The following is a 27,554-nucleotide window of genomic DNA, read 5'->3' on the forward strand; positions in this document are numbered from 1 at the left end:
CCCAATTTTTTAATTATGTATTAAAAAATACATAATTATGTATTGTCTTATATGTTAAAAAGTTTGTCTCCCCCTCCCTCTTGGATTGTGAGCCGCCCTGAGTCCCCCCCCCCAGGGAACTCTATCTATCTATCTATCATCTATCTATCTATCTATCTATCTATCTATCTATCTATCTATCTATCTATCTATCTATCATCTATCTATCTATCTATCTATCTATCTATCTATCTATCATCTATCTATCATCTATCTATCTATCTATCTATCTATCATCTATCTATCTATCTATCTATCTATCTATCTATCTATCTATCTATCTATCTATCTATCATCTATCTATCATCTATCTATCTATCTATCTATCTATCTATCATCTATCTATCTATCTATCTATCTATCTATCTATCTATCTATCATCTATCTATCTATCTATCATCTATCTATCTATCTATCTATCTATCTATCTATCTATCTATCTATCTATCTATCATCTATCATCTATCTATCTATCTATCTATCTATCTATCTATCATCTATCTATCTACTCATCTATCTATCTATCTATCTATCTATCTATCTATCTATCTATCTATCTATCTATCTATCTATCTATCTATCTATCTATCTATCTATCTACCCCCAATGGAAGCATCTGGGTTTTGGGCCTGAATGGCTCTTCTGTCTGTTCTCGGAGACCACCACCAACCCATGTGCCTGGGCCTCGGGGTGCAACATTGGACGGATCGCAGAATCCGGAACCTGCCCGGCCTTTTTGGAACGTGGGTCCCTCCCTTCATAAACCTTTTTTTTTTAAATACCATCTTAGCAGGGGTGGGGGGGGGCATCCAACGGTCCCTGGGCTCTTTTTCCAACTCCTTGGAAAAATCGTCAGCCGTTCTAATTGTGAAATTTGTCCCGGGTAGCTTATGGGAGGGGGTGTTTAGCCTTCAATTCCCACCTGGGAGGGTGGGTGAAGGCTTTCTTGGGGGAGAGGAAGGGAGCCTAATACCCCCCCCCCCCGCACACACACACACAACCACACACTGAAACACCAACCCCACAAGGAAAAATATTTGCAAAGTAAAGAAAAGTTTGCAGAAACCAGGATGCCTCTCTCCAATAATTTTGGCCCTTGCCAGCCCCCTGGGGGGGGGAGAACATCCTCCTCCCCCCCCTTCTCTTGCACGCAGAGAGATGTTTGATGGTGCAATGCCCCCCCTGCCCCAGAGAGGTCCCCCCCTCCTCCCCCGGCACACTGGCCCCTCCCTGCAGGAAGCAGCTGTTCGGAGGCCTTTCCCTTCGCACACTTTTAATTACCCTCTCGCTAATGGATCCGCTGGCAAACGGCTAATGAGCTCAGGCAAGGGGAAGTGGGGGGGAGCAGGGGTGGGGGGCGCCCCGCAGGGAACTTTCTCTCCCCCCCCCTCCCGTCCTGTTTGCAATCTTTTCCGCTTAGGGACGGGAGGGCAGCATTTCTGGCCCATTCGCTTTTCATTTACGGAAAAGGGAAATAAATGAACATAGTTTAAAGATACTAAAAGGGACAATCACACACACAAACACACACACCCAGCACAGACACACAAATGTTGGCACCATCCTTCCACAAGTCCAAAGTTTTCCTGGAAAAATCTCTCTGCCTTTTCCGACCTTGGTGTAGAAATGGTGTAGGGTCTTCCTGCTTGAATGGAGTGGGGGGGGGTGGACTAGATGACCTCTAAGGTCCCTTCCAAACTCTGTTAATCGGTTAAAAATCTGTTAACCTCTCCCCCCAACCCCCCTTTTTTTAAAAAATGGGGGAGGGGGCATACTGCTTCTACAGAGGGGCTTTTTATTTTATTTTTAATTGTTTTGCCATGTTTTTCTCTCTCTCTCTCTTCCTTCCCCCCCCCAGGAGTGACAAACCCTTGGGGTGGCTCGTCGGCCCACTGTGGGTCTCCCCGCGTGGCTCCTTGGTCACGGACCCCCGCCGGTGGATTTTCACGCCAGGGCAAGGCGGTTTAAGAGTCAGGTGTGGCTTTTGGGGTCCTTCTGTGTGTGCATTTTCCGGAGGGGGGGGGTTCCGTGGGCTGCGCTACAAAACACGCGTGGTCACACTCACCCCCCTCCCCAAAAAGGTAATCCAGTGGCCGGGCTGGGCAGATCCCGGGATGGTTTTCCTGCCAGCTGGATCGGGAAAACCCCTGGAACGTTTGTAACTTTGAACTTTGAAAGTTTCCCATGGAGATTTTTAACCTTCTTCCTCTCCTCGTTTTGCGCCTTTCAAAGAAAATCCCCCTTTTTTTGATCGCGGGGGGGGGCCTTCGGTGGGGAGGGGGCTGCGGAGGGACCGGCTCCCCCCTCCCTTCAGCATGGGGGGAAAGCCCCCGATTGAAGACCCCTGCCCTGCTCAGATGCTCCTGGGGAGGGGGGGGGTCTTCTGAACCCGGGAGAAAAGGCACGAGGGGGGTCTGGAGCCGCTCCCCGCGTGCCAGGGGGGTCTTTCCCCTCCCCCCAAAGCGCTTCCTCGGCCAGCCCCCCGCCCCATGATCCCTCAAGGCCTGCGGGCGGGGATGATGGGGGCGGCGGTGCCAAGCAGGTGACATCTGTGAAGGGAGCCTTTCGGGCGTCTCTGCCGGTGTCAGCTGCTTCCCAGCGGCCCCCCCCCCCCGTCAATGTTACCGCTGTTTCTAGCCAGATGTTGAGCCCTGGAGCCAGCCTGCCCCCCCCTCCCGCTGCGGTCCAGCTGCCAGGCTGACCCCGGTCCCCCTTCCCAGCCTCTCCCTCGCCTCCTTGGCCCGGGCAGGCCGGGGATGATGGACCAAGGGAGACCCAACATCACAAGCGGAGCAGTTCTGAAACAGCCCCCTCTTCCCCCCCCCACCGCGACTGGCCGACCTTGCAGGGCCGTCGTCGTCGGTCCGCTCTGTTTCTGGGCTGGGGAGGGGGCTTTCTTGCGCGACCCCTCGGCCGGGGGAAAGGGAGGGGGGCAAAGGCAGCCCCCGGCCGCCCCTCCGCGCGCGCTGCCCCCGTCCCCCCCCCTTTGCCCGGCGGGGCGTCCGGGCTGGGGAGCCCTCCGGAGGGTCGTCGGGGGGGGGGTCTCGGAGGGGGAGGGGCTTCGGGGAGGGGGCGGAGCCGCGCGCCCCGATTGGAGCAGGGCTGCCAGGGCTGGGCGCTGAGTCGCGAGGCTCGGCTGGGCTCGGCTCGGCCGCCGCGGCTTTGTTCCGGAGCCTTTCCCCGCCGCGGGCGGGCTGGCTGGCTGGCTGGCCCCCTGCCCGCCCCCTCCTTCCCTCCAGCCCTCCCGCCCTCCAGCCCTGCCCGGAGTCCGGAGCCGCCACTCGCCCGGGGCAGCTCCGGGAAGCTCGGCAGCTCCGACGCCCGCAGAGGAGGAGGAGGAGGAGGCTTTACCCCCCCCGGGAGAGCCGGGCTGGCGGCCCGCGGGCCCTTGCAGCAGCCCCGTCCGGACCGGACCGCCCCGCAGGGGACGGGCTGGGTCTTCCTCCGCCGAGACCAGCGGAGCCCCCGGGTAAGGCTGGCGGTGGCGCTTTGTGTCTGGCGGGGGCGTCGGGGAAAGGGGAGGGGGCGGGCAGCGATGGAGGGAGGGGGGTCTTTGCCGTCCTCCCCCTCCCCTCCTCCCCTCCAGAGCCCCCCCCCCAGGCTCTTCCCTCCCAGGCGCCCCCTCTTTATGCCCCCCTCCCTTTGCTTCCCCCTTGGAAGTTCAGCCTTCTCCCACCCACCCCTGGGGGAAGTGAGCCCCGGAGCCCCCCCAGCAGCATCTCTTGCCTGCCTCCTTCTCCAACCGGGCGCCCTTCGCAGGCTCCGACGCCCATCGCCCTCCCGGGGAAGCGCAGAACTGGGCTGCGATGGGAATTGTAGTTCTCCCCCCCCCCCCTTTGAGAAGGTCTGAAGGTAGCGGACAGCTGAGTTGGCGCTTCGGCTCCTTTGCATTTTGCAACGCTGGGGGGGGGTCTTCTCGGGGGAGGGGGGCGACTCTCTGCTTTGGCTGCAAAGAAGGGCCTTTGGATACAGCCCCCCTTTTCTCCCATTTGTCCCCCTCCCTCGATCAAATTATTCTGTTTTCATCCCTATCTCTCCCCCCTCCCCTTAAAGTCAACTTCTGCATGGCTTAAATCCTTTTAAAAAAAAATAAGGGTAAAAAGTCCAAAGTTTACGAATCCCGCAAGAAAAGGGGGGGAAAAAAAACCCCAACTCTCCCACCAATAAACAAAGCAGGGTTGAATCCCCGCCAAGCACCCCCCCTTTTTTTTAAAGTGTGTGTGGGGGGAGAAGTCAGTGTGTGGAAAGGACAGGAGGCACAAGAAGGGACGTGTGTGTTTGTGTGTATGTTTGAGGGAGGGGGGCAGGGAGACCTCTCTGTTGCTTGTGGGAATCTGCTGGGTGGGAAAGGCCCCCCTGGGAGCGTTGACGTCCACAAACACACACACACACACACACACAGAGCGCCCGCCTTTTGCAAAATCATTGAGACAAAAAAGAGAGAGAGAGAAATCTTCCCCCAAATGTCTTCTGGACTTGGCTTTGCAAATGATGAAGGCCAGCCCTGTGCCAACAGCTGGAATAGCGTAACCCAGGGAGGACTGGAAGGGAACAGCTGGGAAGAGGCAGCCTCAGCTGACTTGCTTAGATTAGCCAAATCCTGTTAATATTCCTCTTTTGACTCCTGATCTCCCATTGCAAGGAGAAAGCGTCATTAAGTGGGTGTTTTTGCCTCTCCAGAGAGGGCCTCTGGCCTGTTTGGAGCTGGTCAAGGGTCTGGATAACCTCTGGGTGCCCCTTTCTTCTTCTTCTCCTCCTCCTCCTCATTCTCTCTCTCTCTCCCTCTGTGTCTGTCTCCCTCTCTCTTTCTCTCTCTGTTTCTTATTCTCTCTCTGTCTTTTTCTCTTTCTCTCTCTCTTTCACTCTCTCGCATTCTCTCTCTCTCCTTTTCTCTTTCTCTCTCTCTTTCTCTCTGTGTGTGTTTTTCTCTTTTTCTCTCTCTTTCTCACTCTCTCTCTCTTTTTCTCTCCCCCCTCTCCCGCTTCTCTCTCCCTCTGTCTGTCTCCCTCTCTCTTTCTCTCTCTGTTTCTTATCCTCTCTCTGTCTTTTTCTCTCTTTTTCTCTCTCTCTTTCACTCTCTCTCTTTTTCTCTCTCTCTTTCACTCTCTCTCTCTCTCATTCTCTCTCTCTCTTTCTCCTTTTCTCTTTCTCTCACTCTCTCTTCCTCTGTGTGTGTGTTTCTCTCTTTTTCTCTCTCTTTTTCTCACTCTCTCTGTCTCTTTTTCTCTCCCCCCTCTCCCTCTCTCTCTCCCTCTGTCTGTCTCCCTCTCCCTTTCTCTCTCTGTTTCTTATTCTCTGTCTTTTTCTCTCTTTTTCTCTCTCTTTCACTCTCTCTCACTCTCTCTCATTCTCTCTCTTTCTCCTTTTCTCTTTCTCTCACTCTCTCTTTCTCTCTGTGTGTGTTTCTCTCTTTTTATCTCTTTTTCTTCCTCCCTCTCTCCCCCCGCCCTCTGGTGGAAATAAATTCAGAAATATATTGAGAAACTTAGCAAGGCCCAAACCTGGAACTAGGTTAATGCAGAGATTTGGAGGAGGATCAAGACAGCAGATTCCAGGGAGCAGCCAAAGCTTTGCAGAATAAGCCCAATTGGAACAAAACAGCTCAAGGTTTTGTGGTGTGTGTGTGTGGAGACCAGTGAGGATTTCTTCCCAGTTGTGTCTTTGCTTCGCACCATGGTCTCTCTCTCTCCTACCATATCTGGGTCTTTGGCCTGCCCAGAGGGGATTATTCTTGGCTGCGTGCGGTTGTAGTTCTTGGAAAGTTTGTGGTGTTTTTTTATTTTGTAATCGGTTAAGGTCAGGAGATGATGGAACCGCTTGGGGGGGGGGTCCTCCCTTTGCAAGGGGCTCAGTGTTCTTCCTCTGAGCATGGAAAAGTGTGCTGTGATTTGTTGCTAAACATTCTGCTTAATTTTGCCTCCTCTGTATGTGTGTGTCTGTGTGTGTTGTTTCATTTATTATTCTTCCTTGCTTGGGGACAATCGGTGATTTTTCTGCACCCTCGCCGTATCTCTGTCTCCTGCAGTTCGTAAGAAAGGCCTACCTCGCAAAGTTGTTGTAATATTTTTTTGGGGGGGGAGGGAGGGGCAAACTTGAGATGGTCCAAAATTAGTTGCATTTCACTCTCCCTCCGTGGGTCATTTCCCAATTTTGGTTCCCCTGGAAGAAAAACAAAACGGCTCTAAAATCCTCTCCCTTTTCATGTATTTCTGAATGGCAAAAGACCCCCCACTTTAGCCTCAGAACGTCCCTGCAGAGTAGGCCTGCCTGGAAAAGGGACATTTTTTTTATTTTTGCATGGAGGGGCATAGATAGGAGAGATGAAGGCGAGGGAAGGAAACCAGGTTTATTCTAAGCAGGAAAGTGGTGTGAATTGGAATCCTCCTACAAAGGCTGTCCCCTACTTACGCCCATCTGTTTAGTGACCATTTGAAGTTGCACTGAAAAGAATGACCATTACTGTTTTTTTTCAGCAACCCTGCAAGATTTCCCCCCCCCCACTCCCCAGTCACGCGATCAAAATTCACACGTCCGGCAAGTGACTCGTATTTATGACAGTTTCAGCATCCCCGTCTGTGTGTGGTTGTGTCCCGTGGGGTCCTCTTTTGCGACCTTCTGACAAGCAAAGTCCACGGGGGAAGCGGGATTCCCTTAATGACCTTGCTGCCCACTTAACAAAATGCAGCGATCCGCTTAACGACGGAGGCCAGGAAGGTGGCAAAACAGGGCGAACCGAACAGCTGCCTTGTTTAGCGGTGGGAAATTTTGGACTCCGTTGGTCGTCGTAAGTCGAGGACCCCTGATATAGCTTCGCTTGGCCTTCCTATTGCATAGCTGTGGCCACTTTTTTCCCTGGTGGGGGGGCTCAACACCACCACCCCTTCTTGATGGAGGTTGTGTCCCTGTGCAATCACACACTCAGCAAACGTGTGTGGGTGTGGGTGTGTTGAACTCTTTCAAAGGTTACTTGAGGAAGCTGTTTGCACCCTTAAAGGGCTGGGGGGGGAAGAGAAGGGGGGGAGATCCCTTCACTGTTTAGGGGGAAGGGTCTCTCCATCAGCAATCCAACCTGGATGTTGAGCCGCGATGCACAAGGACCCCTAACCACCATTTGCCCAAACCCTGCCTGATTAAATACAGTTAAAACACGGGTGGGCTTGCCTTGTTGGCATGGAAAAACACTTTGCATATGCTCAGGAACCCTCCTTCCTTAAGCGTGGCAGGAGAGCAGCTGGCCTTCGCCCTCCGAAAATTCAGACTCTCGTCCTTTTGCAGTTACGGTGGAGAAAAAAAAAATAGTGGGTGGCTATTGCTGATAAGCCATCATTTCCAGAGTCACGATCCTGGCTTAATATTGGCTTGCTAGAATTTGGAGGTTTTTCTTAGGGAAAACAGGCCAGGTTGTGCCCCTCGCGAAGCCAGGAATAAACAAACCACACCAGGAATTCACGCCGAAGGGAAGGATTGCCCTGGCACTAACCCAGATGCAGCTTCCTCCTCTCTCGGGCCCAAGTGCGCGAGGCGCAGAGGATTGTGGCAACGTTGCTGTTTGCTGCTCATACAGATGTGTGCCCTCCGCAAAGTTTGTTTAGACAGGATGTAGGGCAGCACAACGTGCCGTATGGATCATTGTGGGTTTGTCCGGTGTGGAGAACAAGCCATGGTTTAGCTTGATGTGCAGAAGGCACAGCTTATATATTGTGCAATTCCTGTGTTTTCCAGCTTGGCATCACCCGCTCATTTAAAGGGGGGGGGCTTGGACATTGCCCTCCCCCCAGGTCTGTTTTGAAATTGGGTAGGGGGTCTCACCCAGCAGCCAAGGAAAGGAAACCTGTGGGGGGTCTCTCACCCAGCAGCCAAGGAAAGGGAAGTGAGTGGGGGGTCTCACTGGCAGAAGGTGCTTAGCTGAGTCTTACCAGCCCCTCCCTCCCTTCCAGCTGCCCTCTGCAAATGAGGGGGGGGGTTCTTCACAGTTAATTGCTAATCAAGCAGGAAGCGGGCAGGGGGCTGAGAGGTGGGGAGTCAGCTTTCTAATGGCTTGAGGGAGAGACCCCCCCTCCCTCCTGAACCTGAATCCACTGTAATGAAAGACGTGGGACAGATTCTCTTGCAATCTCCAATTCCATTTGGGGAGGGGGCTTTATTCTGTTTGGGGATGATTTAAGCAGGATGAGCCGGAACTGGGCCCCAAGGGAAAGGGGGCAGGCCATTAAGGGGAGGGGGGGCAGAGATGAATGGCCACTGCGCCGGGCTCCTTCCTGGCCAGCAGCCTCCTGGTTCTTGGAAATAATTTCTGGATTATTTCCTTAATTCTTGTTTTTTAACCGCCAATTCTCTCCAGCCACCCCAGCGCTCAACAAAAATAGCCATCATCTCATTAGGGAAAAGAAGCCATTAAGCGATTTCTCTGCCCCCCCCCCAGCTCCCCGCTTCTCTTGCGCAAAGGGCCCTCCAGAAGCCTTTGGGGGAAATTTCCAGTTTGTCTCGTGTTGAGTCAGTTCTGGAGTAAATAAAACAAACACTCAAATTTTTCTTTGCCCAGAAATCCGAAATTGGGGGGTGGGTGGGGGTGGGTGGGGGCATCAGTCCCTCGACTCACACATTGAGGTCACTGTTGGCTCTCATTGGGCCTGGCTGGGAGGGGAGGGGCGCGTGGTGGTGGGGGACTGTCCCAAGCATCCTGGGGGGAGAAAAAGGCTAGGGAAAGGAGGCCACAAGGTGATCGCCGGATGAGGGAGCGTATTATCCTTGATAGATTTGGGGACGTTTCGATGTTGTTTTTCCCAAAGACGCCTTCGAGGAGGGGTGCAATCCTCCCGCTACCTCTTTACCTTCACAAGAGCCTTGTGAGGTAGGCCAGGCCGGCTAAGATCAGAGGGTGTTGCACACTCCGATCCTTTGAATTTGGGGTGATCAAGGACCCTCATGGAGCCCCCTGCCCCACATAAGATACTTTGGCTCCAGTGAGCATCTGGAACGGACTCTGAGGCTTTTGCATTTCTGATGCCCCCAAAACAGCCCCTCCCTCTCTCTGGGCTCTGGACCCCCCCTCTTTATTCTGCGGCTGAGAATTGGGGGGTTCATTGGCAAAGGGGCATCTCCAGCCCAGGAAGACAGGGCCCGAGGGAGCCCTGTCTTGCATGCAAGTCCTCCAGCTACGACGTTCCCACACTCAAGACGCCGCCGGCACGTCGGATGTCAAGCCTCGGGTGCGAAGCTTCCCAGAGATCACGTCAGAGGGAATGGTGGTTCCCAGAACGGCCGAGGGAGGCCTTGGGGTCACCGCAGCTGTGGGTGGAAGGAAGGCCCGGCGGTCACTGCCGCCAAAACGCTGCTCTTCCCACGACTCGGGGGGGGCCGGCAGCCTGACCCCCCCCCCCCTGGGATTTGCATAGCTTTGCATAGCTGCGTTTCCCGGAACGCCTGGCAGTGTCTGGCCCTTCGCTCGAGCCCAACGTCCACTCAAACAGGCTGCGTGGCTAGTGCGTATTCCTCCATTGTGTGTAAAAATAAAAAAAAGTCCAGGTTGTCTACGATTCCTGGTCTGAATCCTGGCTTGTCGTAAAAGCGCTTCATAAATGCACAAAGCTGGCTTGTTTGAAAAGAGGGTGGGGAAAAAAAGGGTTTCAGCACCCGAATTGCGGTTAGTTCACTCATCGGGGAATGCTTGTGACTTCGGGGAGGCAACACCCCCCCCCCCCACAAATCCAGTTCCTTCTTTTTGGGCGGCCTTGCAAAAGCGAAACGCCAAGCTGCTTGCCCTTGAAAGAAGAAACCAAGGTTCTAGTCCTCACGGCGGCTCGTCCTGGAAGCCGCAAGATGGGAAATTGCCCGCCTCGTTTTTCCCGCAGGGGGAACTATAAACTGGGGCACTGCAGATGCAGAGAGAAACGGAGGGGTATTTTTGGAGAGGAATTGCGCGGGGAAAGGGGTGGGGGCTCTTCTCCGGCGTCCTTGATTTCACTTTTAATATTGTTTTGTTTACGTTGGCCTTCCTTCCTTCCTTCCTTCCCCAAAGGGCCACTTTGCCTTCTTCCTCATCTGTTGTTTTTTTTGCAAAGGCGAGGAGGGAATCTGGTTCTTCTTCCCGTCTTCTGGGTCGAGAGGCCTGGGAAGACGGGGGCCCTGGCAGGCCGGATTCGCAAGTGGCTGGAGAGGGAATTAAAAGGGATTAGTCGAGGTGCTATAAATGGACGCAGGATGGAGACCTGGGGCAGCTTCTCCGCAGAGGTCAGTTCTGGCGAAAGACCCAGCCGATTCCTCCCGCCTTGGGCCCTGCGTCCACACACACCACGTTCCCTGCTGGTTTCCCCTCTGCGGCAGGAATGAGCGTCTTCGACAAACCGAGATGGAGGAGGTTGGCCACGCCAGCTCTCTCTCGGCACTGCCAAAAGTCCCTTCCAAAAATTTGAGATCGGTTGTGTGCAAAGGACTTTGGCTTCTGGTGGATTCCCTTTTCCCCCCTCCAAATGATCGCTTCTCCTTCTGTTGGTCTGGAGCTTTTCTTAAACCCTTTCCAATTTAACCGAATAACAGAGTCGGAAGGGACCTTTGAGGTCTTCTAGTCCAGCCCAACCCTGCTCGAGTAGAGAGACCCTATTCCATTTCAGGCAAATGGTTTTTCTCCTTTATTTCTAGCTCGGTTCTTCTCCTGGATTAATTTTCCATCCATTTGGGCACCTCTGTTTCAAAAATAAATAAAAAAATGGAATATCTCTCCGTTAGCTGCTGCTGTTTTAAGAAAGGGGTAATGTAAATATTGTATATATATTGTAAAAATGAGTAACCACGAAACAAGGCAGTAGATGTATAAAGCTATATAGGTTGCAGAATGGAAAATCCGAAACAAGGAAAAAGAATACCGGGAATTGTATATATATATTGTAAAAACGAGTAACCACGAAACAAGGCGGTGGATGTATAAAGCTATAGGTCGCAGAATGGAAAATCTGAAACAAGGAAAAAGAATACCGAGAACAGAAAGCTGTAAAAGTTTAATCGTGATTTTAATATTTTTTTAAAATGCTGAATAAAAAAGGATTTGGGGAAAAAAAAGAAGAAAGGGGCAAATTTGAAAAAATAATTGTTTTTTTAAAAAAATCAGTGGAGTAAGAAGGCTGAGCAGATGGATAGACTCATAGACTGGAAGGGATCTCGCAGGCCTTCTCGCGGGGCCCCTGGTTTGGACTCCACTGCCCATAATCCTTGCAAGTGAGTTGCTGCAGGGAAGCTAGCTTCCTTGCAGCTTCAAGGCAATGGCTGGAATCCGTGCCCTGCTTCCTCCCCTCCCTCCCTCCCACATTTTCTGCAGCAAGTTGTTGGGCAGTCCATGTTTCCCCTAGGGCCGAGATCTCCTTGTGGTCTCCTTTTCAAGGACTGAAATGGCTGCAGAACGAGAAAATTCATGCCGGGATGTGACGGGAAGATCCTTTTTTTTCCTCTCTCTCTCGGTTTGCCTGCTCCGAAAAAGAGACCACGAGGAGAGCCACGTGGGAGGCCGTGATGCTTGGCAGGAGGGAGGAAGTAAACACACACACACACACACACACACAGAGCCCACGCATTGCCAAAGGAGGTTATTGAACCGCAGCGCATATTCGGAGAGAATCGAATTAGCGTCTGGCGGCGCATAAATCACGGTGGCTGCTTCCCGTCCAGAGGCTGAAGAAAAGACGCCATTTGTCAAGGGGAGAGAGAGATCGATGGGCCTGGACGGCGGTGCGGCCGCCACGCAGATTAAGTGGTCTGGCGGGCTCTTTACACACCGGCGTCTCCGTGGCCCTCTTCCCCTGCCCCTGGAGATCCAGACACTCAGGATTAAAGACCCCCCTCAACTTAATCCCAAACGCAGAAAGGCCCGGCTCAGCTCCTTCCTTGAAAATCTGTGGAGTTTTGCCAGGATGTGGGAAGCACATGGCGCTGGGAATTGTAGCACGTTTCTTTCAGCGGACCCGGGAAATTGGGGAGTTGCAGTATGGAGCCAGGTGCTGGGGGGGGCGGGGAATGTGGGGGCAATGCCATCAACAAATGCCGGGCTTGCTCTCCGCCTGCGTTTCAATCAAAACGGAGAGGACTAGCAGCTTGAGTCTGATTTTTAAGGAAAGGCTCCCTGTCTTTGCCCTGGTTTCGCCTGGATGGATTCCCAGGGAAGCTAAGCTTCTCTTCCAGGGCAGGGGGAGATGGGCGTTGTAGTCCAACACAACAGGCCCCAAAGTAAGGGAGGCGTTGAAAGGGGGGAAACTGAAGAAGGCGCCCTCCGTTTAATCTCTCCTGTGATGGTTTTCAAGATGGGGGTAACGAAATTGATTTTGAGTTCGAAGGAAGGGTTTGGAGCAGGTCAGTTGGGGGGGAATTAGAAAGCGGGGTGTTCCCTTGTGTTATTGCGACTCGGATCCAGCCGTTTTTGGCCGCTGGAACAAAGCGACTTTTCTTTTGGAAGCAGCCTTGTCTCTCCCCCCCCCCCACTTGAGCCTTATTATCGTCATAAGACCTGCGGGGCGTTGGCAGAATCGGCTGCCCGTTGGGGGGAACTGGGGGGGGCAGCGGGGGGGGGGGCCTCGTGGTGCATGGAAATGGACGGCAGCGGGCGAGCGATTAATCTCCCGATACGCGGTTTTATCCTGTGATACCAGAGGGAGGGTTGGAGTGTTGATATTTTTTGTCCTGGAGGGTTTCTGAGCGGCGGTTGGGAAGAGAGAGGCGCGTTGAAGGCTGTTTGTGTGTGGGGGGGGTGTCTGCCCCATGGGGCCCCCCGGAGGGAAGGAAGGAAGGAGGGAAGGAAGGAAGGAAAAGGAGGGAGGGAAGGAAAAGAAGGAAAGGGAGGGAGGGAACAAACTGGACTCTTGTTTTGGTGTCATATAATATATGTGGGTATATGCGTACTTTTTTATTTATTTATTTACTTATTTATTTACTTATTTATTTATAATTCTGTTGTGTTGTACATTGGAGGTGGGTGACCCTCTGAGAGCTGTATGCAACAAAATTTCATTTTAACATAGGCCAATGTGTGCACCTTTGATGTGACAAAGTGATTCTACCTGTTCTACGGAGGGAAGGAAGGAAAGAAGGAGGGAGAGAGAGTGGGAGGGAAAGAAGGGATAGGTAAGGAAGAAGATGGGAGGGAGGGAGGAAGAAAAGAAGGAAGGGGGAAAGGAAGGAAGAGAAGAAAGGATGGATGGAGGGAAGGAAGGGATAGAGAAGGAAGGAAGGGAGAAAGGAAAGAAGAGAGGAAGAGAAGAAAGAATGAAAGGAGGGAAGGAAGGAAGAGATAGAGAAGGAAAGAAGGAAGGTAGAAAGGAAAGAAGGAAGGAAGAGGAAGAGAAGAATGAAGGGAGGGAAGGAAGGAAGAGATAGAGAAGGAAAGAAGGAAGGGAGAAAGGAAAGAAGGAAGGGAGAAAGGAAAGAAGGAAGGAAGAGAAGAATGAAGGGAGGGAAGGAAGGAAGAGATAGAGAAGGAAGGAAGGGAGGGAGAAAGGAAAGAAGGAAGGAAGAGGAAGAGAAGAATGAAGGGAGGGAAGGAAGGAAGAGAGAGAAAGAAGGTAGAAAGGAAAGAAGGAAGGAAGAGGAAGAGAAGAATGAAGGGAGGGAGGGAAGGAAGAGAAGGAGGGAGAGAAGAAAAAGACAAAAAGAAGAGGTGGAAATGTATACACCCCCAATAAAAGATTCCCGGCCTTTTTATGATCTGGCGGCTAGCGAGGCGCTTCTGAGCCGCGCAACGGCCTGTTTGTCTCCACCGGGGCGGTTTCTGCCTGTCTTTTCTTAACCTCGGGGTTTTTCCTCCCCTTCGGACAGCCAGGCTCTGAATGCGGGGAAACCCCTTGCCAAGAAACAGCCGAGCTTTCCTGGAGGCGCGGAGCGAAGCGCGCAATCCCGAGGAACTCTGGGCAGCCCCTCCGGTCACCGGCCAGGGCGGTTGCGAACCTACGCTCCGGCCGGGTTTGGCCTTCCAGCGCTGGAGAAACGGGCCGAGGATCTACGCTCTGTCCTCCTGCAGGAAATCGGGGCTGGCTTTGGCACCCGCAGGGAGAGAAAACCCCTCCAGCGCGCAGCTCTCCAAACTTGGCAACTTTAAGACGCGCGTTGACTTTTCACTCGCCCCAAATGGGTTTTCGGTCTTCTCTCCCTCTCGGGCGCCTCTTCCTGGCTTCCACAAAGCCAGAAAGACTTTGGGGGGGGGGGGAGATTAATCCCTGATTGGAGCCTGGCCTTTTAGTCACATTTTTGCTGCCTTGTCTGGCTCATTTGCTCTCTTCCCCGCCTGCAGAATGGGCTCCAGTTCCTTGCGGTGACACGTTGCACCTTATCCACAATGTCTTTCAGTCCAATTACTTCTGGATGGTTGAGGATGGGCACAGAGGGTCCCCGGAGGAAATTAGAAGGGAAACAAAACAACACAAACACACACAAACACACTTGGCATAAGAGGAAGGGGGAGCGCAGAGGGTAGCGGAGACAATAAGACCCCAGTCCCAAAACACCGAGGACCATAAACCCAGCCAGCCAAGTGCTCTCAGTGGCAAGGGAAGTGGTGGGAGATCATTGCAGATTTCCTGGGAGTAAACGGCCACCTTTTTGGGGGGTGTTTCTCCAGCAGGCCCAAATGGTTGCTTGGTTTTTCATCCAGAGGGCACCGAAAATGGATTAACTTGTAGGGCAGGGAGACAAACTGCTGGGAGGGGGGTCCCGTTATTTAATTCCCGTCTTCATTGCTTCGCTGATGGGTTTTATAGGGGCTGAGCGGCCCAGGAGATCGGATATCCACGAAGTGGAACCCCGAATCTTCCCTTATATCACCGGACCATTCGGGGTTCCATCATCTTCCCCCAATTCCCAGACTGGGATTTTTACAGCTCTCCAGAAACGGGGACAAGCGCCTTCCAAAGGAGGGACGCAAGAATTGGGGGCTTATTTATTTGGTGGCTCAGCGGCTAAGATGCTGAGCTAGTCGATCAGAAAGGTCAGCAGTTCGAATCCCCAGCGCCGCCTTAACGGAGTGAGCTCCCGTGACTTGTCCCGGCTTCTGCAGTTCGAAAGCACTTTAAAAAATGCGAGTAGAAAAATAGGAACCACCTTTGGTGGGAAAGTAACAGCGTTCTGTGCCTTGAGTCATGCCAGCCACATGACCACGGAGATGTCTTCGGACAGCGCTGGCTCTTTCAGCTTTGAAAGGGAGATGAGCAGCGCCCCCTGGAGTCGGGAACGACTGGCACAGATGTGCGAGGGGAATCTTTACCTATTTGATTTACTCCCCATTTCCTATCTTTTGATTTCTTCTGCCTTGCTCCTTTGGGGGGGAAAGAGGCCTATGCATTGTTTATGGGGTGCCCCTGAGGCCTTCTGGGTCACACTTCTTTAGCTAGAAGAGGGGGGGGATGCTGCAGGGATGGGGGGCTTCTCCGAAAAACTCGGCTTGGGGTGGTTTCCAGCGATTCTCGATCTGGGTCTCTAGCTATGCTGCCAAATGCTTCTATGTTGGGCTTGGAGATAAAGTGCCTTTTGTGGGGTGGGGGAGGAGGGGGTTTCTACTGGGGGTGACCCTCCAAGGATGGGGAAGGGTCTCCTGGGGAACTTGTGTGTGCGCAAAGCCAACCTTGGAGGAGAAAACGCAAATCGCTTCCATGTTGCTATGCACAAAATGAACTCGGGAGACTTTAATTCTCTTTTTTTCTTCTAATGTTCCTATCGACGAAAGGGGTGTCCGGGGTGAACTGCACCCAGGGGGCTGTGTTGCTGCTCAGCTTGCTAGACAAGAGTACCTCTGAGCATGCCTCGAGTGCAATGGCTCCTTCCCTGTCGTTTTATAACTTCAAAAAATTAGGGATTTCCCCCTAATTTTAAGGCTCCCCTTTCCTTCCCGTTTGTTCTCCAGTAAGAGGAAACACAAGCGCAGTGGGTTCTATTTTCTTCTCCCCCCCCTCCCCAAAAAGCCCCCCCTCCCCATGCTTCTGTGCCTCACACACACACACACACACACACACAGTCTCGGCTTGCTGCATGGATGACTCCTGCGGGACGCTGAATTTATAACGGCAACCGGCCCTGAATTATTAATAGTTTAATTTCCGACGTTGGTGCCAAAGCTCAGGAGGGCTCAGGGGGGAGGGAGGGGAGGGCCCCCCGCAGCCACTTTGACACCCCCTGCTCTTTGCCCTTGGAGCCCCCACCCATTTGCACGCCCAGAAACTCTGTGTGTGCGTGTGTGTGTTTGTGTGTGTGTGTAGGGGGGTCCCAGCGTTCCCCCCTCCAGGCGATATGCATTCGACTTTCTGGATGTTGGTATCAGGCATCGCATGTAGGAAGATCTGTGCGTTTCTATGATTTAAGGAGGTTCCCCCCAGTCCAGTTCACAAGGACTAGCGCCTTAAGGAAGATTCTAAAAGCTCTCCAGACCTCCCCAGGTCAGGTTCATGAGGACTAGAGCCTCAATGAAGACTCCGAACCCTCTCCAAACCTCCCCTGGGCCCAGTCCCCAAGGACTAGCGCCGTAATGAAGACTCCATACCTCTCCAGGTCTGCTTCATGAGGACTAGCACCTTAATGAAGACTGTGAACCCTTTCCAAACCTCCCTGGGTCCAGTTCATGAGGACTAGCACCTTAAAGAAAACTCTAAACGCTCTCCAAACCTCCCTGGGACCAGTTCATGAGGACTAGAGCCTTAATGAAGACTCCATACCTCCCCAGGTCTGCTTCACGAGGACTAGCACCTTAATGAAGACTGTGAACCCTTTCCAAACTTCCCTGGGTCCAGTTCATGAGGACTAGGGCCTTAATGAAGACTCTGAACCCCTTCCAAACCTCCCTGGGTTACATTCATGAGGACTAGCACCTTAATGAAGACTCCAAATGCTCTCCAAGCCTTGGTGTGTGTGTGTGTGTGTGTCTGTCTGTTTGTGTGTTTTAATCGCTCAGATAAAAAGCCTCTGACAGCATCTCACCGGCCGCCTTGCAACTCAGTTTTCTGAAATCCCCCTCCCCTTCTTTTCCCCCTCCCTCTTTCCCCCTCCCACCCTTTCTTCTCCTTCTTCTCTCTTTCTGGAAAAGGCAGTTGGAGCAGCTGCTAAAATTAGCTCCCGCCGTGTGGAATCGAACGGAGGGCCTGGAATATAATGTGCCAGTTGATGAGGAGTAATATATTAAATTTATATCGAGGTGGCCCCGGGTAAGGAGAGGAGGATGGGGAAGAAGCCGGCTTCGGATTTTTAATTGGCATAATATTTCATTTAATTACACCCGTCTATTTTTGGAGGGCGACCACCACGTGGCTGGCGGCTCGGTGCTTCACACGAAGGGTGGGTGAGTGGGTGGGTGGGGGGGAAAAAACTCTCCTGCCCATCAGCTCTCCGGCAAAGGGAGACCAACTTTGGGGGGTGAACTCCTTCGGTCAAAGGCGCCAGGGTGGCACCTGGCATGGCTGAAACACAACACTGTGTTTCGAAATGAAAATTGGCAGCTTTTCTCTCCCGGCAATTGTGCAGTGCCAGGGATTATCAGCCCACCCCCTCAAACCCCCCTCCCCAATCGTGATCTCTGCAGCCCCTTCGGAGCAGAAGTGCCAAAGCAGACGCAGGGATTTTTTTGGCATGCCCAAAAGGCCTGGCATTCAACACCCAACTGATCCAGATATTTTTGGCTGCGAGAGAGGCGGGCAGGTAAAGGAGGACCTTGGATAACCTCTGGCCAGGCCGGATCCAAGCCTCGGCTGACCATTGGAGAGCCAAGAGCCAAGGTGGCGCAGTGGTTAAAATGCAGCACTGCAGGCTACTGCTAGATCAGCAGGTCAGCGGTTCAAATCTCACCGGCTCAGGGTTGACTCAGCCTTCCATCCTTCCGAGGTGGGTAAAATGAGGACCCAGATTGTTGGGGGCAATATGCTGACTCTCTGTAAACCGCTTAGAGAGGCCTGAAAGGCCTATGAAGCGGTATATAAGTCTACTGCTATTGCTATTGCTATTGCTATTACCATTGGAGTCCAGCTCTTATGCATTTAAAGAGATGCCCGTTCCCCTCGATGGCTTCCAAGTTTGTTGTTGCTGAGACCGAAGAATAATAAAGAGGAAAGGAAGGGGTAAAATAAACACGACACACGGGAACCCACTTTACAGTTGGGGCCGTGAGAAAGCCCGCCGAGTGCCGGGTTCGAATCTAGGACGGCCAGCGAGCCCGCCAATCATTTTAGGGCAGTGTTTCTCAACCTTGGCCACTTGAAGATGTCTGGATTTCAACTCCCAGAATTCCCCAGCCAGCGAATGCTGGCTGGGGAATTCTGGGAGTTGAAGTCCAGACATCTTCAAGTTGCCAAGGTTGAGAAACACTGTTTTAGGGTTTTAATTTCTCCCTGTATTGCTTTTGATTCAGGTTTATCTTATTTATTTACTGTTTCTATTTATGGCTTCAGAGGCAGAAGAACTTTGGGGGGGTGTTTGTGAACGGCAGAAAAACACACTGCCTGTGCTTGTCCAGCCTCTCAAGAGCAAACTTTTAAAACGAGGGGCTCCTGGTGGTGGTCTCTGATCTGGGTCGGCTGTTTGCAGACATCTTGTCACCTGGCTAGCTAACGTCATCAGGGCTGGAAGGAACATTTGCAGCCAGCCCCACTAGCAAAGGATGTTGTTGTGTCGTTGAAACCTCTGCGAGAAAACAAGCAAGCTCAGAGACCCCTCCCCACTCAAGGAGCCTCTCTAATAATCATCCTTTCCCCCCCTCCCACTTCTCTTCTTCTTCCTCCTCCCTCCTTCTAGCGCTGATGCTGTTACCTAGTTGGTCCATGAAACAATTGCAAGAGAACCACCAATCTTTTCAACCCTGAGCTGCAAATATACTCCCTTATTGACATCTTTTAAAGTTGTAGCTTCCCAGAGACACCCCCCCCCTCATCCATTGGCTCCGTCGTCTGCGCTTTCAAGGCACCCCCCAAAAGCCCACCTCCGTGGACCTGGCACATAGCTGGGGCTCTGGGGGAGGTGGCTGGCTGGTGGGACAAAGACCCCCCCCTTCCTCCCCATCCCCGCCAGGAAGCAATAAAGCATTTCTGCTGGGCCACATCTGTATTCTGGGCCCCCCCTCCTCTTCTGACAGTGGCAGCTTCCGTTGCTGGTGGGGATGGGAAGGATGCCAGAGGGGAGAGAGAGAGAGAGAGAGAAGGAAGGAGGGAGCATCCCAGCGGGGATGCAGCGCTTGGCAGAATGGCAGTTAGGCCTATTTAAAATCAAAAGGGAAGGGTCTCTGCCTCCCCCTCGCCGACCCCCCTCCCCATGCAGACAGAAGGCCTGTCATTTCCACCGACCAGCCATTCCCCGTTCCCTGCCGAAGTCAGGAACCTGGTCTGGCTTGCCTTTTGCAAGAAAAAACGCTCCCCGTTTTTTGTCCTGGTGCGGCTGGGGCGCACCGTGGTTTTAATGAAGGGGAAACCTTGAGGACTAGAAACTAGACTTGCCCAAACCTTGAGGACTAGAAACTTGCAGGTGTATCCCTCTTCGGCCAAGTTGTTCAACCGTCAACGTTTATTTTTTATTTAATTTTATTTATTTAGCTGTAAAATTTATATCATTCCTGGTCTGCTTTTGCTCCGAAACGGAACCTGAGCCGGTTTATCTAGAAATTTTATTATTTATTCCGTTGGCTAAGTAAGCCGGATAGAGACCCGAGAGATACAACTGATTTTAGGGCTTATGGCTCAAAGGAAACAAATCCTCCTCTAATTCAAGCTGACCTCTTATTTATTAGGATTTTCTAAACAGAGCGGGGAGGTGGGGGGGAGGGAACCCAATTATTTGGGAAGGTGTTCATTCCCTTCTCCTTCACGAGGACTAGAATGCTGCCCAGCTGCCAAATGCTCAGAAATATGGTTTTATTGTGTTTTTGCCTGCTGCAACATCTCCATTTGTGAGGGCTGTTTTCTGGGGGGGGGGCGGTACCCTTCCTCTTTGGCGGTGGAAGAAAGGCAGCCCCCCCCCTTTCGAAGCTGGGGCAGGGGAGATTTGGGGAGGGGGGATTTGGTACTAAGCAGGTGGGGGGGAGTCTGTAAGTCTCTAGTAATGAGTTTTTGATACCGGGATTTGGCCAGGCGGAGGTGAGGCTGCCTGTGGGCATACAGGGGAGGGGGCTGCAGATCCCTTCTCTGCTTCTGCACCCATCGTCCTTTGGGGAGAACACCCCTATGCCCCCATCCCCCAATTTTCTCCTCTCCTCCCCCCCCCACCCCTACGATGGGTGGACTTCCACTCCCAGAATTCCCCGGCCTTTTTCTTAACGATGGGTAAAAACTACAACTTCCAGAATTGCCCAGCCAGCAGCCATCACAAAAACTGATTTTATTTTTGCATTCAGGGGCTGAGAAGATCATTTCCCTGCCAACCCACAAGGGCCTCTGCTAATATCCAACAAAATCCTCATTTTTCTCTCCTGTTGGAATATATATATATATTTGCTATATTTGTGCTGATAAATAAATAAAGGGAGACTAGTATAGATCTATTTCAAGCTATTTAGCTCTCATCAGCTAGCCATACCCTTACTGGGATTCGAACCTGTGCTCTATTGCCTCTTAGGCAGATGTGTTAACCATTGAGCTACAGAGCTCGACTCCTTATCAGCCAGGCCAGGGTGAAAGGTGTGTGTATGTGTGTGTATGTATGTATGTATGTATGTATATATATATATATATATATATATATATATATATAATATATATATATATATATATATATATATATATATATATATATATATATATATATATATATATATATATATATATATATATATATATATATATATATTTGTGTGTGTGTGTGTGTGTGTATTTATATAAATATATAAATATATATAAATATATCGTAATTCCAAACCCTGGGGATTCTCATTAAGTGAAGGAAGCCTGGCTCTGCCACTGAAAATGATGACAAAGGAAGCGATATTTTTCTGGTAGCCAGAAGGCGAAGTTTTTGTGCTTTTTGTTTTAAAGAAAAACAGAAACACTTCCCTGGCTCTGTGTGTCTGTGTGTGTGTTGTGTTTTCACATGATTCAGCTATTTCCATCCCTGGGAGAAAAAAAAAGGCCAGATTCGAACCTGGCACAAACCGGTTGCCATGAGGACTAGCAGCTTGGAGGGGGCGTCCTGACCACCTCAGGCCTGGCAGCTTGGAGGAGGGCAAACCTGAGGCTCCGATGCCTCCCGGGGGTACGATTGGACAGATCTCTCTTGAAATCTCTCCCCCCACCCCCCCACACGGCAGAGCCTTAGTTGTTGGGTGGCGCTGAGAGATGCCAGGCTGAGAGCCTCCGGTGGCAGCTACAACGACGGTGTCGTTTTGAGTTGTATTTATAGTGGCAAAAGTTGTGCCTGGCAGATGGTTCTGGGAAGTGCTGACACGGTGGCAGCTTCTCGCTGTAACAGGGGTCCCTCCTCCCTTTCGCACGCTTCCCGGATCTGGATTTGACACAAATCCCCCCACCTCGAATTACAGAAAGTCTGACTGGGGTTTTTAAAAAAAATAGAACAAAAGCACCAGAATGGCTGAAGGGGGGGGGGCCACAGCTTCCCCCCCCCCTTTTCTGCCAACTTCCCTGGAAGTTGCCAGCTTCCCCCCCCTCCCAGCCCGTTTGCTGCAAACTTCCCCCACCCTTTGGCACGCATTTCCCCCCCCCCCCCCGGGACATTGTCGGAAAGCTGGGTTGATTTTATGCCTTAAAAAAAAAAAAACTCATCCCCATTAGGGTGGGCTTTAACCCACCCCAAAGGTTAGATGGAGGCAAGAGAGCCAGGCCTTCAACTCCCAGAATTCCCCAGCCAGCTTTCTTGTAAGGGGAGTGGGCTTCAACTCCTGGAATGCTCTAACCAGCAGCCATGCCATGCTGGGAGTTGAAGTCCGTGCAAGCTAAGGAATTCTGGGAGTTGAAGTCCATGCCAGCTAAGGAATTCTGGGAGTTGAAGTCCATGCCAGCTAAGGAATTCTGGGAGTTGAAGTCCATGCCAGCTAAGGAATTCTGGGAGTTGAAGTCCACGCCAGCTAAGGAATTCTGGGAGTTGAAGTCCATGCCAGCTAAGGAATTCTGGGAGTTGAAGTCCATGCCAGCTAAGGCATTCTGGGAGTTAAAGTCCATGCAAGCTAAGGAATTCTGGGAGTTGAAGTCCATGCATGCTAAGGAATTCTGGGAGTTGAAGTCCATGCCAGCTAAGGCATTCTGGGAGTTGAAGTCCATGCCAGCTAAGGCATTCTGGGAGTTAAAGTCCATGCAAGCTAAGGAATTCTGGGAGTTGAAGTCCATGCAAGCTAAGAGTTGAAGTCCATGCAAGCTAAGGAATTCTGGGAGTTGAAGTCCATGCAAGCTAAGGAATTCTGGGAGTTGATGTCCACCATCTCCAAGTGCCAAGGTTGAAAGACACAGCCGTAGAGGGACCCCCCAGACCCCTGCCCTCCTTGCAATCTGATCCCCCAAATCCCAATTTTTGTGGCTTCCTGTCTCTGGGACCCATTTCTTTCAATTGGGGGGGGGAGGAGGACGCTCCAGGCGGATGGAGCCGGCCCGTTTCCCCCCCTCCTCCCCCTCCAGCTTTTTCCCCCCCCCGCAGCTTCTGCAGATGAGATAAAAATATAAATATGGGATTATTATGAAAGCGATTCCCCCGCCGAGCCTTTGCTTCTAATTATACACCCGTTGGAAAGTTCAGCTTCACAAGTGTAAACAAATCCAGGCCTGGGTTTTTTTCTCACCTTGCAGCTCGTTCGGGGAAGAGGAGAGACTGGAGAGAAAGTGGGGAGGGGGAAGAGAGACGTGTCAAAAATGCAAATCTACCCATGCAGATGTGCGGGTGACATGCGGGAAACAGATGGCGGGAAGGCAGCGTGGCACTTGGGACTCGCTAAAACACTTCTTTGCACAAACCTGCACTTTCTCTGTGTGTGTGTGCGCGAACCTGGAGATGACTTGCTAGCTGCTGTCATGAGGACTAGAAACCCGCCTGGGTCTGGGTTTTGTTTGCAAGTGAAAAATCCGCCTTAAAATCCGTCTTTGGGGATGGCGGGATTGGTCTGCCCTTCGCTTTCGGGAAAAATCTTGGTCCTTTCCTGCACAAGATGAGTGTGCCTCCCCCCCCTCTCTCCCCCGTGGGCATCCGTGGCCAAAGCGGGTGTCTCCTTTCCTGCTATTTACGGCGCCTGGCGGCGTCGCCTGCCCTCCCAGGCCTCCTTCAGGATACTACAAATCCTCTCTGACTTCCTTCCCGGCATCGGATGCCGTCCCTTTCCCACCCGTTCGCAAACGGCCTCCTTGGCTTTTACGACAGCCTTACGAGGTAGGCCCCGCCTTCGTTCCCACGCCTCTGTGCTTGCCACGTTCCCACTAGGATTTCCTAGTGGTCTCCTTCCCAACTCCAGGGAGTCCTAATGGAGCCCCAAATCCACGTCGCTGAGTGAGACAGTTGGCGAAGTGAGTTTTGCTCCGCGTCGCAACCTGCCCTGCGCCACAGTGGTTAAGTGCCGTCGTTAAGTGAGCCGCGTGTTCATTGAGTGAACCCGGCTTCCTCGTTGACTTGGCTTCTCAGAAGGGATCAACCAACCCCCCCCCAGGACCGTCATACACACATTTTTGGCCGGGACGTTGACATGCCGCCCTCCTCTTCCAGGGCGGGAGCATGCTGGACTCCTAGGCTCCCACCGGCCCCCCCGGAAAGGATGATCGTGGCCTCTCCCCTGCCTGCTCTCTTTCTCTTCCTGGCATCAGCTGCTTCCTTCCCCAGAGATCTGGCTCCCTTCCACGTGGTCAGCGAGGCAGGTGAGGCAACCCCACTCCCGCGCGAACCCCAGGCAAAACTTTGGGGTGGGTTTCTCTTGCAAAGAGCACCCACCTCTTGCTCTCTGCCTTGGATAAAGGATTGGCATGAGAACAGTGGGAGGTTTGGCTTCACCCCCTCCGGACCGTAACCCCAAATCTGTTGATGAAGAACCTTTTCCTCATTTTTCATGGAATCTCTGGCTGGAGTGGGGGGTCTTAGAGGTCCAGAGGAAGGATGCTGTAAAACCCCCAATCCCTCCTTCCATTCCCCAGCCAGAGGTGATATTTGCCGGTTCTCCGAACCACTCAACATCTCCAGAACTTGTCAGAACCGGCTGAATTTCACCCCCGCCCCTGGTCTGTACCCCCAACTGATGCTCTTTATCATGTTTTCTCTCCCCCCCACCACCACCAGGAACCCACTTGTACCCCTCCTTCCATGGCTTGGGGGGAGAGAATGACTCGGACACTTTGGGCCTGGACTTCCAAAGCATGTTGCAAATTAACCACACGCTCTTTGTGGCTGCCCGGTAAGCAAGGGAGGAAAGGTGGGGGGAGGTCCAGGTGTGGGGGGTGGGTGTCTCCCCATGCCATCCGAACCTTCCTTCCCTGAAGCTCAGACCCCACCACCGGGGAGCAGTTTCGAGAGAGGCAGCCTGCGGCGTCCGATGCTCTTATTTTTTCTCTCCTTTCCCGGTCCCCGATGCCAGGGACATGCGCCATGTGCTGCGAAGGGGAAAGGGGAGGGGGAGGGGGAGCTTTTCTTTTCAAAGAATGACCCCTTTATTCAAGGAGAAAAGGCTGGCCTCGGAGGGGGGTGGGCATCGCACCCTCTTTCTGGGGCTAGGAAGCCGTGCCAAAAAAAGGTGAATTTGTGGGGTCCCTAAATTCACCCACCGCGAAAGGCTAAAGAATTCGGGCAGAGCATAGAAAAATGGAAATTAGCACCCAGAACTGTGGAGTGGGGGGGGGGGTTTCCTCTCTTTTTTCCTTCTCCCCTCCCACCAAATTTGGATGCAGAGATTAAAAATTGGAGGATGCTCCCAGCTCAAAAGCGTAAAACAAAGCTGTGTTTTTTCCACTCCAGGATTCTTTTGTGTCCGTATTTAATCTGTTTCTCTCTTTCTCTTCCTTTTCCCTCTTTCCCCCCACTGCCCCTTTCTGGATTTTAGGGACCACGTCTTCGCTTTTGACCTCGGACAGACTGCGAGCAGTTTCTCTCCCAAGAGGGTGAGCTGGATGTCCTTGCTGGTGCCCGTCCTTTGGAGGGGAGGGTCTTTGCATTTTCACTTCCTCCCACCCTGGGAAAGTTTTCCCGAAAGTTTTATATTCTTTCTTTTTTTTTTGCTGTTATTGTTTGGCCTCCAGCGAGAAAGTTTGTTTCAAAGTCCACGGGGGGGGGGGGGGAATTGTGTCTTCTGAGTAACATTTTCCTTTGTTTGTGGACCCCGGTCTTTAAGTGAATCACTGCAGCTGTTAAACGAGACGCACCATTCTTAAACAAATCTGGCTTCCCCACCGGGCTTGTAAAAGGGGGAGGGGGGGTGTCCGGTGACCCCCTGGGGCTCTGCAACCGTCATAAATATGAGTCAGTGTCCGCAGGGATATTGCAATGGTCGTAAGGGTGAAAAAATGGTCGCAAGTCACTTTTTTTCAGCCCCGTTGTAACTTCGGACGGTCGCTAAATGAACTGTTGCCCGTGAAGGGCTCCTCGCATTGGGGGCTGCATCCAATCTCTTCTCCTCACGCCCCCCCCCCCGTTGCTCTGCCCACTCTGCCCCCAGTTTCCCTGCCCCATTCGGACGTCTCTGCCTTCCCTTCCCAGCACCTCACCTGGAAGGCCCAGGACGTGGAGAATTGTGCCGTCCGCGGGAAGCTTCGGGTAAGAGCGTCCCGTCCAGCGGGCACCCCACCTCTCTACCCCTGCCCACCCACCCCCAACCCCTCCGCTGGGCATCTGGGCTGACCTTTCTCTCCCAACCCCAGGACGAGTGTTACAATTACATCAAAGTTTTGGTGCCCAAGAACGAAGAATCTTTCCTGGCCTGCGGCACCAACGCGTTTCACCCGGTGTGCCGGACGTACAAGGTAGAAGCGAGCGAGTATCTTGGGGAGGGGGCTCCCTCTGCCCCACCTTGGCTGTCCAGGCAATGCCAGTGGGGGCTTCTTCCCCTGGAAGAGGGGCTCTGATTGACCGCCGCCCTCCCCCTTGGCTTCTAGATCAGCGACTTTCAACAGGAAGGCGAGGAGCTGAATGGCCAGGCACGATGCCCCTTTGATACCAAGCAGACCAACGTGGGCATCTTTGCGGGTAAGTTGGCACCTGAAAAAGCCACAGCTCCGTACCACCATCACCCCCCGGCTGTTTCATAGACTTGGAGACATTAAATCCACTTTTCTGCCTTCTTAAAGTCACCCCAGGGATACTCAGTGGCTAAGACGCTGAGCTTGTCGATCAGAAAAGGTCGGCAGTTCGGCCGTTCGAATCCCCAGCGCCGCGTAATGGAGTGAGCTCCCGTGACTTGTCCCAACTTCCGCAAAACCGAGCAGTTCGAAAGCACATTAAAAAATGCGAGTAGAAAAATAGGCACCACCTTTGGTGGGGAAGGGAATAGCGTTTCCGTTGCGTCTTTGGTGTTGAGTTATGCCGGCCACATGACCCACGGAGACGTCTTCGGACAGCGCCGGCTCTTCGGCTTTGTAACGGAGATGAGCACCATCGCCCCCTGGAGTCGGGAACGACTAGCAGAGATGTGCGAGGGGAACCTTGACCTTAAAGTCCCCTCCCCATCACCCTCGGCTGCTTGGAAGCCAGCGTCCCTGGGGCGAGGTGGGCAGCCCCAGGAATAATTTAAATATAGAGTTAATTGGGGGGTGGATCAATGAACGGAGAAAGGTGGCAGATGGGCGGACAATTAGCCCGATTTAAGGGGGGAGAGACGGGAGAAAGAATTAGTCGTTTGGAAAAGAACTGGAAAAATGGAGAGCCGGAAGAACGAAGGATTTGAAAGAGAGGAGGGCTGTTTCTGCTCCCCTGCTGATAAGGAAGTGGCTCCTGGATGCCGGGACCCCCACAGACCAGCCGGCCCCACAGATTTCCTCCCCTTTTCGCCCCCTTTCCAGACGGGAATCTTTATTCTGCCACCGTCGCCGACTTCCAAGCCAGCGATGCGGTTATCTACCGGAGTCTGGGCGAGAGGAGCCCCGTGCTTCGGACGGTCAAGTACGACTCCAAGTGGCTACGAGGTGAGCCCCCTAACCCTCTCTGGCTTTCTTCCCATGCTCAGAGGCCATTGGGTCCTCCCCACCCCTCCGAAAACGCTCCCCGCTGGCCCCACGTTTCTCGCCCCTTTCAGTGCTGTTTTCTCCCCGCAGAACCTCATTTTATTCACGCGATGGAATACAAGGAGTTTGTCTATTTCTTCTTCCGTGAGATCTCCGTGGAATATACCACGCTGGGACGGGTGAGTGCCACGTTGCCCCACTTCAGGGAGGGCCTGGAGAAGAACTGTGGGTGGGGGGGCGGCAATCCCCCTGTTCTGACCCAGGCTTCCTGAGAGGGTAAAAAGCAGGCGCTTAGCCCCAAACGGGTGTGAATTATGTTCATTCACAGCCCGTAATGAGTCCCAAATAGTTTGTAAAGAGTCCGACCGAAGTCTGCCAAAGTCTTTCGGGATAAGGCTGATAAACACCCAGCTTTAGGGGTTTTCAAGGGGTTTAATCTTCGCCTCTCTTCCT

General features: G+C 52.5%; 1 protein-coding gene across 2 annotated transcripts in view; it reads left to right on the top strand.

The window, feature by feature from the left end:
• The first annotated feature begins 3,171 nt into the window (after nt 1-3,171).
• Nucleotides 3,172-27,554, top strand: part of SEMA6C (semaphorin 6C) — a 38,837-nt gene continuing 14,454 nt past the window's right edge. For both annotated transcript variants that reach the window (XM_087705003.1, XM_087705004.1), the window contains exons 1-9: nt 3,172-3,508; nt 23,668-23,816; nt 24,232-24,346; nt 24,989-25,046; nt 25,642-25,698; nt 25,803-25,904; nt 26,037-26,127; nt 26,940-27,062; nt 27,192-27,280. In XM_087705003.1, coding sequence (XP_087561129.1) covers nt 23,717-23,816; nt 24,232-24,346; nt 24,989-25,046; nt 25,642-25,698; nt 25,803-25,904; nt 26,037-26,127; nt 26,940-27,062; nt 27,192-27,280 — 735 coding nt within the window. In that variant the 5' untranslated portion in view covers nt 3,172-3,508; nt 23,668-23,716. The remainder of the gene's footprint in view (nt 3,509-23,667; nt 23,817-24,231; nt 24,347-24,988; nt 25,047-25,641; nt 25,699-25,802; nt 25,905-26,036; nt 26,128-26,939; nt 27,063-27,191; nt 27,281-27,554) is intronic.

The sequence above is a fragment of the Thamnophis sirtalis genome, unplaced genomic scaffold, assembly GCF_051295495.1.
Source record: "Thamnophis sirtalis isolate CommonGarterSnake01/CBP01778 unplaced genomic scaffold, rThaSir2_p1.2 scaffold_2, whole genome shotgun sequence".
NCBI classification, from domain to species: Eukaryota; Metazoa; Chordata; class Lepidosauria; order Squamata; family Natricidae; genus Thamnophis; species Thamnophis sirtalis.